The sequence below is a fragment of the Gavia stellata genome, chromosome 9 (genome assembly GCF_030936135.1).
Source record: "Gavia stellata isolate bGavSte3 chromosome 9, bGavSte3.hap2, whole genome shotgun sequence".
NCBI lineage: Eukaryota > Metazoa > Chordata > Aves > Gaviiformes > Gaviidae > Gavia > Gavia stellata.
This window is the reverse complement of record NC_082602.1, coordinates 5,375,604-5,396,336: the sequence shown is the minus strand read 5'-3', so window position 1 is coordinate 5,396,336 and position 20,733 is coordinate 5,375,604. Positions and strand designations below refer to the sequence as shown.

The 20,733-nt window shown below is 41.7% G+C and overlaps 2 protein-coding genes across 3 annotated transcripts in view; one reads left to right on the top strand and one right to left on the bottom strand.

Annotated features, from left to right (window-relative positions):
* The window catches only part of SIRT1 (sirtuin 1), an 88,402-nt gene that overhangs the window by 47,149 nt on the left and 20,520 nt on the right, over window positions 1-20,733 (top strand). The window contains exon 1 of one of the 2 annotated variants that reach the window (XM_059820902.1): window positions 19,147-19,615. The exons of the other annotated variant lie outside the window; for it this stretch is intronic. Within the exon in view, the coding sequence (XP_059676885.1) occupies window positions 19,147-19,615 (469 nt within the window). Of the gene's footprint in view, window positions 1-19,146; window positions 19,616-20,733 lie in introns of those variants that run through there. 2 annotated transcript variants of the gene reach the window in all.
* Window positions 4,540-13,618, bottom strand: DNAJC12 (DnaJ heat shock protein family (Hsp40) member C12). The gene is made up of 5 exons (XM_009809429.2): window positions 13,541-13,618; window positions 10,365-10,443; window positions 7,866-8,005; window positions 6,490-6,691; window positions 4,540-4,645 (listed from the first exon to the last, which is right to left on the bottom strand). Exons 1-5 carry the CDS (start codon window positions 13,616-13,618, stop codon window positions 4,551-4,553), a joined length of 594 nt encoding a protein of 197 aa, XP_009807731.1. The 3' UTR covers window positions 4,540-4,550.

The window sequence follows — 20,733 nt, the reverse complement described above, 5'->3', positions numbered from 1 at the left end:
AAAGCTGTGTGCCTTTGGTGCCAAGAGTCCTTCGGTATTTTTGGAGAAGCAGCTTTAACAAAGCAGCAAGCAAATCATTTTGTCCAAAGCACTGAGAACCACATCGCACATCAAGACTGGAAACCTTCCAAACATTGGCAGCAGATTTCCTTTTCTAGAAGTAACCCCTCTGCCTTACCGCCCCACCAGAAGAAGGGAGCAAGAGCAAACCACCATGAAGATAGAATAGAGAGGAAAGAAAACTCATTTTCTCCAGCATCCATCACCTGTGACAGGTTATGATATCCATCAGAGACCTAAAAATGCCTAAAAGTTCCCCGTCTATATTGCGCATCACTGTAATGACTCAGACACAAGCCTTTCAAAGCTGGGACAAACAGAGCACATGAAGAGTCTCACCTTCATTAACATGGGAGGGAGAAGGGACCCATATAGTGAAGGTGAAAGAACAAACATATGCAGTGCCTACCATCAGGGGGAGGCTTAGCAACTCTTATAACAGCAGGGTGAGCATGTACACTGGGCTGCAATAAAAACACCCAGCATAAACTAACTGATAAATATCACCCCATCTGACAGTGACAGAGGCTGACAACTTACTGAGTTGCTTTATCTTTTGCTGTGTAATTTCATCAGTTTTACAACAGCTTCACTGCTTACCTTCCCAGCAGTCTTGTCGCTCGTTTCAGGATATGAAAGTGTAAGATAGCACTGTTCGTGCTCAGGAAATTAAAGCTACCCACTATCTGTTTTAATCATCAGGATACTTGCTTCTATTATAGAACATATAAACTGCCTTTTTCTTTTTTTTTTTTCCCTCTCCCACTCAAAGAGGAAAAACAAGCATTCAGGAAACAACCTTACCTATCATTCAGCATTACTCAGCCTGAGATTTAAAGTCGTATACTATCTGTATTCATCATCAAAACTTTAACTCTTACGTTGTTCCCACTTCGGAAACATTGGCAAAACAACTTGGCAAATACTGGCAAAACAGAAAGCTTGTGAAGAACTAGAACATTCTCAATCTTTTATATTCAGCATTTGCACAAGAACAGGCATGACAGCAGTAATTAAAGATACATTAATTTTATATAATTCAAGAACCCCCTAGAGCTGTTCAGTTTCATTGTGAACAACTGGCTAAATAGTTGCTTAATTTCTGATATTACAAAACTGGTTGATAGAGTTTCAGAGACCTAGAAACACAGTATTAAACAACATGCCCTGTTCTCTGTGTTTTATTATCATCATCATCCACCTGCACCCCATCTGCTATCTCATAACTTCCAGCTGAAATCTCATCAGCCCTCACAAGTCCAGTAGTGGCTGAGTTTAATCAATACTTTTGACTAGACTCCAGAGGATCTAGGCTCACTTTCACAGCTCTCTTGATTTTCATAGCAAGCTAAGCTAAGTCATTTAGCACTGTAGCTAACAAAGCACTCAAGCATGGTAATGCCTAATCGCTGTGTAGTGGAAGCACACACCGAGTCAGACCCTTCAGACACCCAGAAGGTTCAGGAGCCTTTGTTACCTACCTACACAACTCGTATATCATTCTAATACACGGTACCTGGGTTTGTTGCTGTTGTTCCCCACCCCCACAACTGTCCTTTTGCAGTTGTTTCCACTTTGCAAAGAAAGTTAGGTTCTCTGTTGGCTAGTGAAAAAACATGTATACCTGACTTTATTGCCTCTTAACCACATCTTCGCAGAGCTTGAGTCATCCACCTGACAACCCCTGCTCCAGTTAAAATTTAACCATATTTAGTATGTTATGTGCTTACCAGTGCAGAGGCCAAGTCACCACATTATTGTGGGTAATGTCATGTGGGACATTGGCTGGATCTTTTCATGCTACTAGAAAAAAACTTCTAAAAATACTATATATTGAAAAAAGATAAGCAGTTTACATTTAGGGGGTGGGCCCTGTATGGTCTAACACTGAGTAATTTGTCAGGTGCTTATTTCTTTCCTTTCTAACGTGAGGGAGAACTGGGCTGCCCACTTATTCCAGTTAACTGTTCTTACTGGCCAACAGGTCAGGTCCCACCACTGCTGTCCCAAAAGCAAAACAGGCTGCACAGCTTCCTCTTGCTTTCCAGTACCTCTGGGTTTGCTCTGCTAGGAATAGGTTAATTCAACTCTATATTTGAGAACTACAGAAAATTGGACCATTTCAAGTTAAATATATATATAGAAACAGAGAAAAGGTCTGTATGGGTGTGCTAGAGCACCAGTTAATAGTTTGCCCCCTTCACTAGGGCAAATAATACAAATTAGAGTACTGATCTCTAGCAGGTGTGTTGCAAAATGCAAGTGTTGCCCTCAGCTTTTGGTGGGCTAAGAGTCTTCCAAATATCTGAAATTATTCGTCCAGAACAAATACCTAAAGGTGCTTTGCCAAAACAAACAATAACAATTACAAAAGTAATAACTGGATAATAATGACATCAGTTTTAATGACAAGAAAAATGAGTTTGCTGTTCAGAGGTCTATTGTATACTCACTTGTCAAGGGAAAACAGCTGGTTGGGTCCTAGATCATCCATCCAACTACCCCCTCTTAGCTTTAGGAGCCAGTGAAATGGGGAGAGGAGAATCTGAGCTACCATCTGATTCAAAGTACTCCAGCTGGTTGCATTTCCATCTTTTTGTTAGAGAGAAAAATTGTACCCTATTACGTTGTATCCTTCGCATGAATGAGAGTTTCTTCTGTTACTACTGTTTGACATTCTTTACAGTCCCTCCCTATAAAATGCATTGAAAGTCTTTCTTGAGCAAATACCTTTATCTAAAAGAAAGCAGTATATGCACTAGAGGAAAATTTGTAATTAGATTTAGCAGATATTACAGAGAATTATTAATCTCATCTCTATAATGTTTTCAGCTGCAAAATATGCAACGGAAAAGCACACAGAATGAAGAAAAAAGATTTTTGGATAAGCAGGATGATGTGGTATAAAAATAGCTATAGCTACTGATGCCATCAAATCTAGGATCAATGTAGCTGTATCAGTAGAACACCAGTACTTTGAGCTTTTTTTATAAACTGGTACAAACACAACCAGCATTAACACTGGTATCAGCCCCTGTAAAGAAAACTGGCACCAGAATAAATATACTAATGAGGCTAATAAGATACACATAATCAGGGTTCCATTGGCAGGCACTTGTGTTACAATTATAGCAAATAGGCACCAAACAGGAGAAGCACAGTAGGTCAGTCAGCACATCATACCCCTGCACGGTAGAGCCAAACATGTCACTCCAGGGAGGAACAGACATTGTCATATTGTTTCCCTGTTGGGAGAAGACTGTAGTTTTTGGATAAGACTTTCCATAGAGATGCCCAAGATTCATAACTGGATTCCCTTAAGCTTTCACCCACTGAGGGGACAAATAACAAGAAATTCAAAAGGTATCTCTGTGGTGGGTAGAGGATTTCAATTAAAAAAAATGAAAACAACACCTGTCTGTATACATGCAGTTTTATTTGTTGCTGATGGAATTACTTGCCTGCACAAAAGCACAATGTCAATACCTGACATATTAGCCAGGTTTACAAAGAAGAAAGCAAATACAAAATAAATAAACACAATGTAGAATTTGAAAAGGTGCCCGAATATCAAAAACCTTTCGTATGTGAGATTTCTGTACACATTAATGCTGACTGGCCTGATTCTTCATTCCTCACCATACAAAACCCTGTCAAGACCCTGTCTACTAGGCCAGAGCAGGGAGGGAAATTACTATGAAGCCACAGGACAACGCTGGCATACATACAAGGGGTATCAGTTGTCCACCAATAAATTGTAAGAAGAAAGTTCCTAACTGGAGAAGTGAAGTTCTGGAACTGCCTTCCAAAATAAATAGCTGATGCAAAAAGTGTACTTGTTAAGATAGAAAGCAAGCGATTTTAGAAGTGTTTGATCTATCACAGTGACCTTCTTGGATAATAGGAAGGTTCTTATTTCATCTATATCATAAGATCACAATTCTCCAACAAGTTAATTTTGTAAAAGTATTGTGCATGCGTGCATTATAAATCACTACAGTAAGTACAATGCCATGGAGAAGTGAACTAGAGTACATAGTTTAGAAATAAGCACAGTTTTGTTTAAAGTTCATTGTCATATAGCTTTTGGAAGATCATCACTGAATAGGATGATATGCTGGAGTATAACATTGACTTTTGGTTCTACTGAGAGTATATTCTTTATAACATCACAGTATTGAGAAAAATATTATTCACTACACAATATTTAAGAATACAAGAAACAATATAGAAGATGTAGATAACTTCACAAAATCACTTCATGTTAATACTGGAAAGGGCTTTGCTTATTAAAGTTTGCTTATTAAACAAAAAGACCTCCATCTGTAATGCTCATAGCATGCGCGTTAACAAATCAGTATTAAGACATTTATTCGAACAACGTTCACATCACGATGAATGAATACAAAATACAAATAACTTATAACTGCTGGCAAAAAAAATACTGAATTGTTGAACAGATGATCTCATGCTCTTGCGTATTTTGCATTTTAGATCTCATAGTTTCTGAATTTCCTCAGAAGCTCTGATGGAGCATCCCCTGACCAGCGGAAACGCAAGTGCCAGTAATTTGCCTCTGAAAATCCTGAGAAAAAAAGAGAGAGGCAAGTAAATCACTATAAACATGTATAAAACTACGTTGTCTGAAATAACACTTCATAATCATTCCCCAAAAAAGTATGTAAAGAATTGGGCATTTCCAGTGCTCTTGACTAGCAAGGAAAACCTCTGTATTCTTGGCACCGTTTGAACAAGAACTCAAGCAAACACCAAACTTCAAGATATGTATCAGCTGGGAAGAGTCCAAAGGAGAACAGCAAGAACAATGGCAGTCCAGAAGAGAGGACTTACGAAGAAAAACTGAACAAATTGCATTTGCTCAATCTAAAGAAGAAGAGATAGAGGGTGACATGATAAATCTCCAAGTACGTGAAAGGCAGCAGTGTGGAGGGAAGGTACGGATGGCCCTTTCCACATGCAAGGGAGTAAAGGAGTTTTTCAGACCCTGTGCTATGTTTTTATGATCTATGGGCTCTTAAAACTAAAAGGTGATCTTCCTACTTCAGGAAGCTGAAACCTATTACCAGACTTAGTGTTAAAATCTCTTATTCAGGCTGAAATAGCTACATGGAGTTGTACTCTGTAATTCTTACAGACCAGCAGACAGAAACTGAAAATATCCTGGTTTAAAAGTGGAATCCAATATAACAAATTTTCCTGGACCAAAACAAAAGCATTATCAACATCCTAACATCAAGTGTGAGCACTGAAGTGCATACAGACCCTGTCAAATAAATATATTCTAATATTAACATTTATTAATATAAATATATGCCCATCGGATAAATTAAGTAGGCTTGATATTTTTCCCATTCAAATCTATGGAAATTAAATTAAATCTTTAAAAAATTATGAGAAAGAAGATCCCTGCAAAGAAAGCTTACCATTACAAGGAACAAGATGATGTTTTCTTTACTTTGGAATTTTACTGCTCTACAACAGATACAGTGATGATTTAATTAACAAAAAATAGCATATAGTATAATGTTATAGAGCATAATTTTTAATATAAAATTTTCAGTTATGCCTCACATACATTTGTTCATAGAATTTTCTTACCTATTTTCTGTATTCCACAAATGTTTGGGATTAAATTAGGTTTTGCTAGCCTCACAGTTCAACTTAATTTCCTGTTTGATCAAGCTGGGAAGAAATGACAGGACTTCGTTTAACAATAGTTCTCTGATAACATAAGCCTAAGGTTATGAAACTCCTGAAGGATCAAGCAGAACAGAGGGTGGCCACTGTGATAAGTAAACTTTGATTCGGGCATACTAACCTAAACAACAGGCAGGAAATACTAACTGGCCAGATGACAGCTTTTGAAATACACATTTATTCTGGTGCATGCGCTATTTTTTAAAAAACCTGTTCAAATACAAAAGAAGCCTTCAAGTCGCAATTTTTAGTCCTCATTAACTCATCAGATGCAAACTGTGCAGAAGTACTGAATGCTGGATAAAAACGAAAAAAAAAGACTACAATGCCTAAATATTTTATTTAACACTTTTAAAAGGTTTTTTAAAAAAAAAATCACTGAAAATAATCGCTTTTTTTTTTTATATAGCAGCAAAACTGAACTTTCCGTTTTGGTTTAAGAAGAATTTTTTTCTTCTTCTCCAGTTTTTGGTTTTACTAGCAAACAAGCAAGCAAACATGGGATAGGGAGAAAGAAAGGTCTGAAAGCTTCAAAATTAAATAAATAATAAACAACATAAAACCCAAAACAAAACCCCAACCCAAAACCACATTAAAAAAAACTACCAGTTAAACATATTATTCTGGAAAAGAATTTCTCATGACTAAAAGCCTCCATTTCAGGCCAGTCCCTGGATGCTGCAATTTTCTGTAACTGCTGGTTTCACTTACTTGGGGAGTCGGGATTCTTTGAACACTGTGGTTTCACATCAGGAATTGCAACATCTTCTTGCTCCCTGTTCCCATCTGACAATCCCCCTTCATTGTTTTCAGTCTGTTGGGTCCAAATCTCATTAGTTATGTTGTTGCTATTACTCAATTCAGGAGCTTCCAGCATTGGGTCCTTCTTACTTTGGACAGCCCAGTGCATTGACTAAAGAAATGCAAAAATAACAAATAAAGAATGAATCCCTATGCTTTAAAAGATTTTAAATGAACTTCTCTTTTCTTTCTTACATTGTTGTAATAAATGGTTAAACAAAGCACATACTGGAGAGAAGCCTGCAGGTCAATAGGATAGTGGAAAGCATGGTTACATACGGCAAATGGCATTTGAGAGGATAGTTTATGTCAGGTGGGGATGAAGAACAAAACATACAAGTACATCAAATAATTCTAAGAGTCTTTTGTCCAGTTGCTTCTGTCATGACTTCTGACACTATTCAACAATTTGGAAAGATTTACTGTTAAAGTCTGTGGAATGACTTCTGTTTGGAACTAAACTAAGCTTGATGGGATACTTCCAGCAAACATTTAAGCTCAGGCATAATGCTTTAGTTGAAGAGGCTGTCAAACTTCTCTTATAAGCAGAATTGAGGTGGGCAGAATTGGCAAGGGAAACATTTATTCACCTGCCTTAAAGTATGACCATGCAGACTTGTAACTATAATTCACCCTAATAAAGCAGAAAAAAAAATGAAATCAAACATTATGGAATTAGGATGTACTAGGAACATGCTACCAAATAATCTTACTAGCAAAATTAGGAGGGAAAACAACCCTCAGAACATATCTCTGTCACAAATCACCCCACTAGCCTAACAGGGCCTCTCCAAAGACCTGTGTGAAGCCTAGGGTTCCAAGGAACCTATCTTCTAGGTTTTTCAATGAGCTCTTTCTTTAATCAGATAGCATGAAAACCTATCTGATAAGCAATACACCAAAAGGAGAATATATTACACAAAGGTCCTAGCTTTAATCTAACTCTGAAAATACATAAAAGGTTCCTACAAAAACAAAGTATGCTGAAGCATTTGAAAACAGCCCTTAAGTTACTTAAACTTCATATAATACACAAAAAGCAGCAACTTGATAAATTCACTCTAAGACTACTAGCCTAAAACCCTTCTGTGAAGGGGCTTCTATAGCCCTCCAATTTTTCCTGAATTTCCTTTGCATCCTTAGTGCAGGGATTACTCTGCACTATTCCCAAAACCCACCACTGCAGCAGAAGTGTTGTAATTCATCCCCTCACTCACTGCAACATTTTCTCTGGACCAGCCCTACCTCCCCCTCCTCCCAAAGGCCCAAACTTAGACAAAACCAACCGTTTTCACAGAATTGCTCAGGGCTTCCCACTGCTGGAACGGAATGGTAATTTTGCTTCGTCGCCAGTAATCATAACGCGCGCGACTCTCTTCATTAGTAAGAATCTCCTTAGCTTGCTGCAGCTTCTGGAAATTCTCCACTAGAACACAAACCAAAAAGATACTAAAGCCAATATTTGTTTTCAAAGAAATAAGTTCAGGTGTGAAAGGGAAGCTGCCAACAATGACTTAGAGCAAACAGAGTAGAGAAGACAGAAGGAGAACTAAGTGACAAAGGTAGGTTGGTTCTGCTTACAGCTTAGCACAGCTTTAGCTGGTTTTAGGATTGTAGCACCTTTGGTGGACAGCTGATATCCTTTTCAAATGAGGACTAAAATGCTCATTTGTCTACCGGCTTCAAAATCTCCTAAATTTAAGTTCAGAGAAACTTAGAGTACAGCAGGCAAAAGGCACAAGTCGCCCCCCCGTAGACAACCTTAAAAAGGGAAATTAAACTAGAGTAATAATGCTTAGAAGGAACACTTTCACATCCACAGCTGCAAGGAAGTCAGAGCAAAGAACACCACCAAGAAAACGTGATTGGGGGGGAAAAAAAAAAGACAAGCAAAAATTGACAAGCAAGAAGAGGAATCTAAATATAGTTCAAATTAATTAACTTGTGCATTTTATTAGGTATGTTTTCTACATATGCTAAAATGTTATCTTGAATACCAGACTGCATGAATGAGAGCTCTCATTTTTCCCTACAGTGTAATTTTTCATTAAATGGTTACTAAGGATGCAGCTGCATGTTACTATTTGTAGAAGGGTTATAAAGATTTAGATTTTAATCTAGGAGTCACTTATGTTACAGTGATCTATTATTATTATTATTCATTTATTCCAGTTTACAAATTAGAGAGATTTCTTTTGAAATAAACTAAGCCCAAACACTAATCAAAATTTATAACTATAAATCAAACAACAGACAGCAGGTTGAGGGGGCACTTCTATTAGGTTTCCTTTTTCTAGCGTTACTTCTTTTCAACAAATAAAAGGTCTACTTCAGTTACTCTTTACTGAGCTTTAAGCTGATAAAATAAAAAAATATAAAGTAAACTTTCACTAGCATGTTCAGGTAAATGGAGCATAAAATATTTCTTCTTGACAAACAAAGCTGCTCCAACATTTGGCACTTGGCCTCCCTTTTTCAGTTACTTAGTTTCAATTAATTGGGGGTAGGGGGGACACACAGACACAGGACAACGACAGACGACGACTTGGCGTTGGTGCAGTCAGAACAGGACCACACACTGGAACAGTCTTTTGTTTCCCTGCTGCAATAGCCAGAATTTTCTGCAGACAAAGTTAATTCCATTGGTTTCATTGGTACTTGTGCTATCATTTAGACTAAATTAAGTATCAGTGATCAGGTTATTGTTAATAGGTGGTAGATTGTCTCTCAAACACCAAATCTCAGGGGGTTCCTCATCAGGGAATCTCAAAGTGAAAAATCCCACCTATTTCACCTTTTAGCCCCCTCCATCAACTCTCTGATTCTAGGCTAGGATGGCACATCAATAAGGAAAGGCAAGCCCTGCTGAGAGCTCTGCTCAAGGCAGTGGAGTGCGAGTCTCCTTTTAACATCTGCTATATTCCCAGCTCTGCCGTCTCAGAGGAGGGTGTGGATGAGATCAAACTCACACAAGTAAGTAGGCTATGGTGTTCAGTTTATGGTTATGTCCTTCAGCTTATAGCTAAATTAATAGGAAGAATCCAAAGGAAAAGTTGTTTGCATTAATCAAGATGAAAAGCATATTTAATTATTCTACAATAAATTTTTGGTGAGGACCATAATTATGATCCGAACAACCTTTAATATAAGAATATAAACTATTCAGACGTTGGTGAGCACTGATTAGAGCTATCTTGTGGTTATGAATGAGTAAGTTTGTCTCCAAATAACTCAGGTGCTGCTTAGCCGTCACAGGTATGACGAACTGCACGCCTTCATAAACGCAAACGTTAGCTGCTGTTCTGCAAACAGATGGCTACTCATGTGGTGCTGGCTTCTCTTTATTTCCAGTCATTAAATTACATTAAAAGAAACTAAAGTACATTTAATGTGTTCCTGATGGGCTTGTTCATGGGAGCAAATTAACTAGTTGACGCAAGTATGGCACTTGAATGCCACTGAGCATGGAAGCAGGCCAACTTCATAGGTCTAGAAAGGGACACACTCCATAAAAAATTTCTTGATTAGAAAGAAAAAAAAATGAAAGTCCTAGGAAAAAAAACAAATCCAAAAAGTGTCTTCCTGCTCTATCCCCTAGGAGTGTACAAGTGTTAGAAAAGAATATTAAAGCTTGCTATTTAAAGACAATATGCTCAATACACATGACAATTAAAGGATATTGGGGGAAAAGAACATTTAATAAAGTTTTAAAGCTGAATTTAATATCTTAGTCATGTTAATGTAAGAAAAAAATAGATTGTTTTTAAACAGGGAAGAATACGTACCTGCTTTGGGGTTTCCAGGATGTTTGTCAGGATGACATTCAAGGGCTTTAATCTTAAATTCTGCAAGAATTTGTTCAACCTAAACAGAACGTCGAGACTTAAAGTGAGTAAATACATACACACAGAAAAGATTATCAAATTTGCTTTTCAAAAGGGGTTGGGAGGAACAACGAAGAATGCTGAAAGATTTTTTCCTTTTCATTTTTATAAGCTTTAGTACAACTAAACAGGTAACAACAACCATTGGTAGGTGTCACTGCTTATTTAATTTCATTTTCCATACATTCATCCTTATTCTTGTTTTTGTGAAGCTCAGTCATCCAATATGGCAAGTTGGCTTTAAGAAAAAAGTGTAAAGATCATGTGTGCGAAACCCTTTCCTCACATTTAACCACACAGGCAAAATGCATCACTTCAGTTGCTCTTCACTTTGTTTAGTCAGCTCTAACTTTTAATGAAGTCTTATTGCAGAAAGCAAAGCCCTTCTCTATTGCTGAAGATCAGTTTGTGGGATGGGGTGGCTATCTCCATATCCTCTTCATAGGAAATTTAAACAGCACCACATGACTTTTCTATCTTGGATACCCCAAAGCTAGATAACTAGCAGTTCACATTCTTCCTGTCAAGTTAATTTTCTGTGCAAAAAGGTTAGCTTGGAATAGAATAAATTTATAATCAATATTAGAATATTGGCATGTATTAGTTTATTAGTTAATTACAAGTTCCCACACAGTTTATAGTACCATAAAGTACTACAAACACTGGAAAAACAAAGGCATATTAACAGTTAACAAAATACAGGAAACCACTGGAGTGGGCATCAGCTTAGATTTTCAAATTTTCAGATTTTTCAAACTATCTTGGTTCTTATTATAATTCAGAAGCCAAAAATTCTTTGTATCATTCCAGTACAGCTTAAGCTTTCACAACAATTTGCCCTAAGATATTGATTACCTGCTATTCTTTCCTGTGCTGGAAAAGCTGTTTATATAAATTCCTCATCCTTCAAACCCTGATATCCATATACAATTTAAATGATTGGTTTCAAAATTAAAGCTCATAACATTTTTTCTTTATAATAAAATTCCAGTTCACTCAACTAGCTGGCCAAATTTTGTTGTCATATGCTGGGAAAAATGTGGTCTACAGTGGCATTTTAAGAAGTCTACACTTTTTGCTCTTCTCAATAACTTCTTCTAGAGGGATAGATAGAAGATGGTATATTTCCAGTCCGTAAGACACTTAAAAATATATACATTGTACAGAGAACTTGTTGAAACTGGTTACTATATAGCTAGCTACCATCTCTAAAACTCAGTTATATAAAGGGGAACTTTAAAGTTAAGATACGTACAGTAGCAGAGGGGTAGCGTGGAAGTCTTCAGTTTAAAAAAAAATCAGTAGAAGGAAAAGTTTATAGGAAGCTTATACAAAATATATGAAATTTATATAAAATATTCAGTGAGATGTTTTACCAAGAAAGGTATCCAATACCCACTATATATGAATAACACTGTTCTTGAAAGAAGGATGTAGATTAAATCTCCGCTCTTGCTCTCAAGTCTGAAGATGAACTAGGTGTCCATGAGCTCAATTCGACAAGAAGCCGAGAATGAACATGGGTCTTTACGTGAATACAGGGAAAATCTGTAGAAATTGAGACTATATGTGCTTAAATGTAACCAGGGCAGATCAAGACAAGAATATTCAGCAGCTTAGATTAAAGTACTGCAGCTGGGGATGTGCGGTATATGCCTCAAGAAGCCTGTGCTGCTACAAATACTTGACTGCATATACAAAGTGATGTGATTGCAAAACGCCTGTAATGCTTCACATTTCTGTTAAATGTCAGAAGTAGTGTGCACCATCCTGAGGGAAGGCAGTCATGGTACTCCGTCAACTTGTGATCTCAGTTCCTACTCCCATGTCAAAAATAATCTAGTAACATCTGCTACTTCTCTCAACAAATAATACTTGACAGGTTATTTTTCAGGAGCCGTTAGCGTTTATTCCATCTTTTTAATTTCACTTTTAAGCCATTTGAAAAATCATGTGTGCTTGAACTGTTCATCAGTTGCTAGGCCCTTAAGGAATTAGGGTGAGGTAGAAAATGAGAAGCAGCATCTGGGAAACAAGCCCACATAGGAACTTTAACACCGCCCTCTGCCGGGATGAGTTTGTAGGAGTTATCTCAGGAACAGCTTTGCATTGCCTTCTGTAACAGATCGAAGCCGCTTGCTGGTATGCTTTCAGTGACAGAAAAGAGAGAGGTATCTTCCCAGCATTTGACCACTAGGACAGACGAGAGCATCTGATCAAATTTACTGAGCAAAATACAGCTTTTATCCACACTGAATACATCCTTCATTACAGCAGAGTAATCAAAACTCCTTCTCCAAAATCGAAACACAATTCCAGTTAATGTAACAACTAGACTAAAAAATATTAGCATACCACTAACTCAAACTATCCAAAAAATGTTATATGGGCACCTTTAGGAAGAAGAACACTTGTTTTAGCTACAGATCGTTGCAACAACTGCTTAGTTAGATCCCATTATAAAGTATGTATCTACTACCAAAACAAATTAGTAAAACTATTTGAATGTCATTAAAATTAGCATTTTAAAAATCATTAATACAATTAATGAAAAAGAGATTATATTTTTGTTTTTCCTCCCAACCAATGAATACAGTTTTTAAGAGAGCAAAAAATTGGTATAAAAACTGAGAAACTCAATAGCATCATCACTGACCTACAGCTATGAACATTCATTATATTAGTTGCATATAAATAGCTTTTTTCATCTTTTAAAACCGAAAATATTATTTGGATGTGGTCAAATCTACGCAGTTGGCTCATGATTCATAACCATATCACATGTTGAACTAAACTAATGAATAAACCATTATTTCAGCTGTATCTATAATACAATCCTGTTTTATAAGACACTTTTAATATAAGCCTTATTCTAGGATCTTAACATCGGTATACAGATCAGAAAATTGAGCTCTAGGAAGGGAGACACTAAAAGATAAAAGTGGCAGGAAAGAAGCTCTGCAATGCATTTCAAGTAGTCCTGCCCATAGAGATAAAGAACTTCAAATCCCCCCTGTAGACAGACAAGCACATTCAAAATGTTATTAACCTGGAGGGGAGGTGGGGAAGGCTCTTACCGTAGATAGTTCATCGCATCCGAGCAAGTTGTAGTAATCTTCCAAGTCATCCGGTCTGCAGTTCAGAATTGCATCCATCTGGAGTAGTCCAGCAGGTTTTTTCAAGCTGAGGCACAGAGGGTGTAAAATATAGTATCAATACGAAGCTCACACAGGGTTTAAAAGTAGCCCAAGGCAACAGGCAATTTCCACGCAGGTCTACAGCTCTCTCCAGTGCCTTTTAATACCGGCAGCTGACACACATGAATTTTCTTGGATTCTCCGCCTGTCATTGGTCCCTGCAGGATCCCAATCCGGTTGCACAAACCTGCTAATGGCAAAGCTCCCTGGGATTTGTAGTTGCCACAGTCACTTCAACATTAAACCATGGGTCTCACCCAGGCTGAAAAGAGTTCCAGCTACTAACTAAAATCTAGCTGTATTTGAGATCTAGATGACGCCATCACGTGCACAGCCACTTAAAATCAGGCACATGCTAAAAGGCTTTCCTGCACCTGAACCTACATATACTAAAATGTGTTTTCTGCTTAATTTTTAATTGCAGCTTTTGCCACAGTCTTTGACAAGAGGATTATATGGGTAATTATAGAAAAGAGTAAGGATTACTTCCAAAATAATGATTACAGGGCTGCAGACTTTTGAGAATGAAGTACCGACCTTGCCAAAGCCTCTCAGAGTTCTGTCAGTCACTTCAACAAAAAGGGGTGAATCTTTACTCTTTGAAGGCTACCTAGGGTACATATGTACTACTCTTCAAAAACAAACAGCTCTTGTACATCAGTTGCGTGTCTGACAAAATTAAGACTATGAAAAGACAGCATGAAAGACTTACTGTCTACTATCAAATTAAATAAGAGACTCTTTCTCATGCTTAATTACTTTCAAACTGTGTCTTGAAGGTCTTTATTGTGTGCAAAACACCTTCCCTGTAAAACTCATTTTACATTGAAGTGAAATACCTTTCATTTTGAACTGTGATTAATGAACAAGGCCTCAGTCTAACAGAGACTACAGACATGTTTAACTGCAGTGTCTCCTATGATCTGCTGATTTAAAAAGATTATTTCTTAGGTGCAATACTAACCACTTGCTGAAGTCTTTCCTCTGGAGCCTATAGAACTCTATTTTTACTTTTCCCATCCCTGCAAGAGCCTTGTAATCCAAGATGTCATTAAATATTGCTGATTCTTTAAACTAGCATTTACAAATAGATGCTTTGAATAGTTACACAATTTTAGATGCAGTGACCTAGTAGGAAAGTCTATGCAGAACAGATACACAGGGTGTGACCAAGGCTAGAACAGGTGTGTGTTAATTAATGAAGGACCTAGTGGCCATTCAGAACTGTTTCTAAAATACTGAAGATATAATTCCTGCATTTACAAGTGCTTTATTTTATTATCTATATTATTAATCTTCTGAAATTATCTACATATTAGTCATCCACTGCTTTCTCTTCAAGGTTGTATTGTCTGTCATTTCCTATTTTTACTGTATGTTCAAATAGCCTGTTAAGATTATAAAATATATGAAGTACATGAAAAGAAGAAGCAATAATATTAAACAGAAAAGCACAAGCCTCAGTGAAACCATTTAAATCTGTTAGAAAACACTATTCCCATATTACTCTGAGTAAATAAAACAATAGATACTCTTTTTCAACAAAGTGAAAGAATTAGCCATTACAAATCTCTCTCTCTCCCCCATTCATAACTTAATAATAAACCAGAAAAGTATAGGAAAGAAAGGAAAGCCTTTTAGCAACAGCTCATGTAAATATTTAAATAGATTATACTTTGGGGGAGGATAAAAACAAACAATTGTCCCTCTTCCCAACCGAACTCCTGACATCATACTGTTCTTGTCCAAGTATTTCTTGCCTATTTGCGTAAGGTGAAAGGGAAGGCTCTTTAACCCTTTTTCCCTCCAGCTTTCAGCGGCTAGTTCTGTGCTGCCAGGTGAACTGCAGCTCCAAGAGCTGGGTTCAGATGACGAGACCCCGAGACCCGCAAGCTGCTTGTTCACAGGGAATCTGCCTGCTGAAGCCTTGGTCCTGTCTATACTCTTGCCTGCTCAGACCAAATAAACAAGGGATTTGATCCAAACTGCAGCAGCGACCATACTCGTGCCCCCACCCCCGAGATTTCCAGTGCTTGTGTTGGAGATATGCGAGAAACGAAACAAAGTCTATTGCTCAAATAGTTAACAAGACATGGCCCTGGGAGAAGGAACAGGATGGCACCGTGAATCAGTCAAGCAAGGAAATGCCAAGATAAGCACAAAGGGAACAAAGCCGCTGATAAAACCAAAGAGAAGATTGCTTGAACTATGAGTGAACTGTCCTAATTAGCATAGTCAAAAACCCGCCCTCGGGTAGGGAAACCCCTTACCAAGGAAAGCCCCTTCCTCACAGAATATGCGCAGTAAAAAGATAGGATGCTGTGACTTTAAGTGAAGACGAGGCATCGAAGAACCAATGGGAACGAGGATAACTAAGCTTAACTGTAAAAAGTACTGATAACTGTTGCTGGGAACGTATAAATGCTTAACCGTGCGTTAACCGAGGTGTGCTAGCTTTGTGGAGCTACCACCTAGCACCCATCTCTGCGCAGACATGCAATAAACAAGTATCTTGACTCTGTGTGTGTATCAGCCTCTTCCACGCCGGGTAAAGAGTCCAACTTGCAGGACAACGCTTGGGGCATAAAGGGTCCCACAGCACAGTCTGAAGGTTTGCGTGTGGACGACACAAAATACGGATACTGAATAATAACTCGGTCTTTTACTGCTCCTACTGACTTCAGTGGGACAACTCACAGAGCAAAGCATCATCAAAAAAAGGAAAGCAAGAGAACCTGTATGTAATACACAGAAAAAGATGTAAAGATTGCCTTCAGGACATAAACTTTATTTTGAAAGAGAATCACCATGCAGGAGATGGCACAGCTTATGTGTCTACACGTGTTTTGGTTACTGTTGCTCAGAACATACAAACCGTACTGAAAGTGAGGAAATCTCATATTTGTTCTCTGTACCCAACCACGAACAAAACATTTTTATTCACTGCTTCATGTTTAGAGCCAAGAGTGACACTAAATTCTAATTGAGTATAACAGGAGGTTTACCATCAACTTGTAAAAGTCATAGATGGCCCTTTATATGAAACAGCAAGATCGGGAAATCTCTATTTGAATTTATTCCCATAAAATACATCAGTCTTCCATTACCAGTTCTTCTCAACTGACTTTAGTTGGTTTGCTTCCCGAGGGCAGAGTACACCTTTTCGAGAAGTTCAAGGCACAATGTAACTCAAAGGAGTTTTGCATTTCATGCTCCATCCTTGTCCCCACGCATGCTCAGAGTTGCAGAAATAGAAGAGGACCTAAGCACTACCAAAATGACTTCCTGATTTAGGGGTAACACTGCAACAACATCATTAACATGTATCTATGCTTGCAACGTTAGAGTCTGCTTTAGGATCCTTGAACCAGTTCCTCACCAATACCTTCACAGGAAGCTTTAGATCATACACCTGTATTACTTACACATTTTCTTCCTTAGAACGCAGCCTTCACATAAATAAGCACCATAACAATACTGTAGTCACACCTCTCCTTCATATGCTGACAAAAGCATCTTGCACGTGCTTTTTAAGAAATCTCTTGCCTCAGCTTCAATAAGGAAAAAGAATGGTTGCATAGAAATTTGCACAGAATAATAAAAATGTTCTGATTCACATTGGTTACTTCATAGCTTGTTTTTGAGAAATAGGTAGTGCGAGACACGGCACGAACATCTTTTTGGGGGCTGTTAATACCTGAAAGAACCAGAAAAAAAAATCCCCCCCCAGATACATATACCACCTATAAAGTCAGTTACCTATAACATAATCCCTTTTGAAGCCAAAAAACGCGTATCAACGATTTTATCCCAAAGTTTTTAATAAGCTGTTGTTACTGAGGCCTGCAAGGAAGAAATTCCACCTGTCTATTCTTGGTCTTGCCACTAGACTTAGGGATTCAGTTGTCTTAAATTCACTAAAACTATTCTGCAAATAGCTTGTGATGTTAAGCAGTAACATTAAATAAAACAATATTTAAATTTATATCCATGAAGTTTAGATCAAAATTCTGTATTGGGAGAAGTCTTGGGAAAGTGGCCGAGTTCTATTCGGATGAGACTTCCAGGTAGAAAGAGACACTATGTCTAAGAAGGCCCAGGTGTGGTACCTCCGTATTTACTATACAGTGATGGTCCACAATTCAGCATCGAGGTTGGCCACTAAGGATTGTCTCTACAATTTACGTGACAGAGGAGATCACTGGAAGACCACAGGTCACCACAGCTACTAGCAGTGCACATCCCACCAGGGAATGCCGACGTGAAGAAGAAAAAACTAGCGAATGTCGTTAGAGCGATTCCCAACTCTGGCAATTTACCATCAGGTCTCTCGCATGCTACACAGGCTCCGTTCTGTAAACGGCCCTTGTTCAGATGGGCGCTGACCACACACACCCCCCCCAAAAAAAAAGAAGGAACTCCCTGCAGCGCAGGAGTTGAAGTACTATGGCAATACATTTAAGCATCCCTACCACAAGTTCAACCTGCAGGTGCAAAACCTTTCCCGGGCAGTCAGCAGGCACGCCAACGTCCCCGGCAGAAGCTGCAATCCTGTCAATACTCCTCCTTCTTGCCCTCAGCTCTGTTCTGCGTGTACAGAAAACGAGGAGCCGCTCCGAGCCCCTCGGTACCGCTGCCTGCCCGGCAAAGGAGCTGGCAGGGAGCCTCGTCCTGCTGCCTGGCGGGCTGCACCTCCCCAGGTGCCGCACAGCCCCACGGCAAGGCGAAGGCTGCGCCCGGGAACGCCCTGTGTTCCTCGGGAGGATGCGTTCTCTCTCCGACGTTCTGAATGCCATTACGGAGAGGCCCCAGGGCCTCTCAAACGGCTTGTGACCGGAGGAGCACCGAGACCCGCCTAGCCACACCGGAGCCGCCATTTGCCAGGAGCGTCCCGGCGGAGGAGCGCGCTGCGGGGTGAGCCCCGGGGGGGGGGGGACACGGGATGCCACAGGGACGGGGCTCCCCCTTCCCGCCGCGGGCGGCCACCCCTCCGCGGCAGGCGGCAACCGCCCCTTCTGCGAACGACGCACCGCAAGCAGGACAAGGCCGCGGCGGTGCGCGGGGACAGCCGGGCCCGGCCCGGCCCGGGGCGCTCCCCTCAGCGGCGGCCGCGCTGCTCCCCGCCCCCTACTGGGCGCGGCTCGCGCGGGGAGACGCGCCCACGTGATGAGAAGCCGCCATGGCACGAGGGGCGTGCGCGTGGAGGGAGGGGGGAAGGGGAAAAGCGCCCCGCCGCGCCAGGCTGGAGCCGGCACGACCGTCACGTGACGGCGGCGGCGGCGGCGGCGCCCCCGCCCCCTCCGCCTCCCCCTCACGTGACCCCGTTTGTTGTTGTTGCGGCCTCTGCGGGGCGGGTGCCCGCGTGGGCGGCGGCGCGGTCACGTGCCGGGTTTAAATCGCTCCCTGGGGGTGGGGGAGGGGGCTGTGGCGGAGGCGCTGCTGCGCGCTGCGCCGGGCGGGAGGGGGGCGGCGGTTGCTACTCCAAGATGGCGGACGAGGAGGCTCCGCGCCTCCGTCCGCGCGACGGCGGCCCCGGCGGCGCGGCCGAGAGCGCCGAGCCCGCTCTGAAGCGCCAGCGCCTGGACTCGGAAGACGGCGGCTGCGGGCGGGGCGCGGCGCCCGCCCAACGCCCGGACCGGGGCGCGGGGCCGCCGCCCGCCGCCGCTGTGGCGGCGGAGCTGCCGGGCGAGGCGGCGGCCGTGACCGCCGACGGCGGCGGCCGGGCGGCGGAGGAGGACGCGGACGAAGAGGCGGCGGCGGCGGCCTGGAGCGGCGCGGACAATAGGGCCGGGCTGCGGGGCCTGCCCCGGGCGGAGCCGCCTCCGCAGCCGCGGCAGCGGGGCCGGGGGGAGGGGGCGGAGGCGGCGCCCGGCGAAGACGCGGCGGAGGCGGCCATTGGCTGCAGGCGGGCGCAGTGTTCAAACGGGGCGGCCGAGGCGCCGGCCCTGCATCCCGGTGAGGACCCCCTCCCTCCCCTCCTCCGCCCGGCCCGCCGGGACAGGCCGCGGCCCGCCCCCTCGCCGCCGGGAGGGGGCGGCCCGGCCGCGCAGCCCGCCTGGGGAGAGGCGGCGGGCGGGCGGCTGCCTGCGCGGGCGCTCGGGGCCGCCTCTCCCCGCGGGCGCCTCGCCGCGGCAGCCGCCCGGGCTCTCCCGCCGGGCGATGGCCGCGGCGCTCGCGGGGAGGCTCGGTGCGGCCCCGCCGCAGCGCGGGGCCAGCGCTGGGCTGTGCCGGCCCCGGGGGCGGAGGGCGCCGCAAGGAGCGGGTGCTCCCTGCGGGTGCGACGGCCGAACGCGCGCCGCGCTCCTCTCGTCTCCGTAGCCGCGCGCTGAACGCAAACTGGAGCGAGCTGCTGCCTCCGGTTTTCGAAACCTGAGCGGTCCTCACTCTGGTCAGTCCCTGTCGAAGCCTGTTGTTTCTTGCGCTGGGCTTCCTAGAAGGAGACCGACTCGGCTCTCACGTCTGAAAACACGTACTTTGCTGTGTCGCTGCCAACAAGTCATTAAAAATGAAAAATCATAAGCCCTGGTTCCTTTTCACAGTTTCTGCCGTGATAATTTTTCTATTTCTCTTTCTTGGAAACTTGCACGGAAAGCACAGGAGCAGCAGTCTTGAACAGTTCTTTAAATAACCTCAAGTTACAGTCTTGGTTAAGGTTTCAGTGACTGCGGCACACAACTAAACTATAATCTTCTAAAACGTTTCTTTGCAGATCATCTTTGAAGTGTACTGCTCGGGCAGTACCAGTATGAAAGTACCTTGCATTGCATTATTGAAACAGATAGGTTTTGAGTTTCGGGGGGGTTTTTTTGTTGTTCGTTTTGGTTTTTAAGGGAATGCGTTGGAAAGACTTCTTAAAAGGGATAAGGTACTGCATTCTGCCAGTAAAGTCTTTACATTTTATCCTGGAATGGAGTTAAAGGTATTTTAACTCCATAGCAAAACTCTACAGAAAAGTTCTGCCTGTGCAAAAGCAATCCAAAAGGCAACAGAGCTGTATGATAAGCTTGGAACAGCCTTGGTATTTAAACACTTAACTGGAACAGCACAAGAGTAAAGCTGATGATCTCTTACCA

Excerpts from the sequence above, each read along its gene's own strand:
- DNAJC12 (XM_009809429.2), bottom strand. The coding sequence starts at position 13,618 with ATGGATGCAATTCTGAACTGCAGACCGGATGACTTGGAAGATTACTAC. Across the intron at positions 8,006-10,364 it reads TCCTGGAAACCCCAAAGCAG|TGGAGAATTTCCAGAAGCTG; the intron begins GTACGTATTCTT and ends TTTGTGTTCTAG. Across the intron at positions 4,646-6,489 it reads AAAGAATCCCGACTCCCCAA|GATTTTCAGAGGCAAATTAC; the intron begins GTAAGTGAAACC and ends TTTTTTTCTCAG.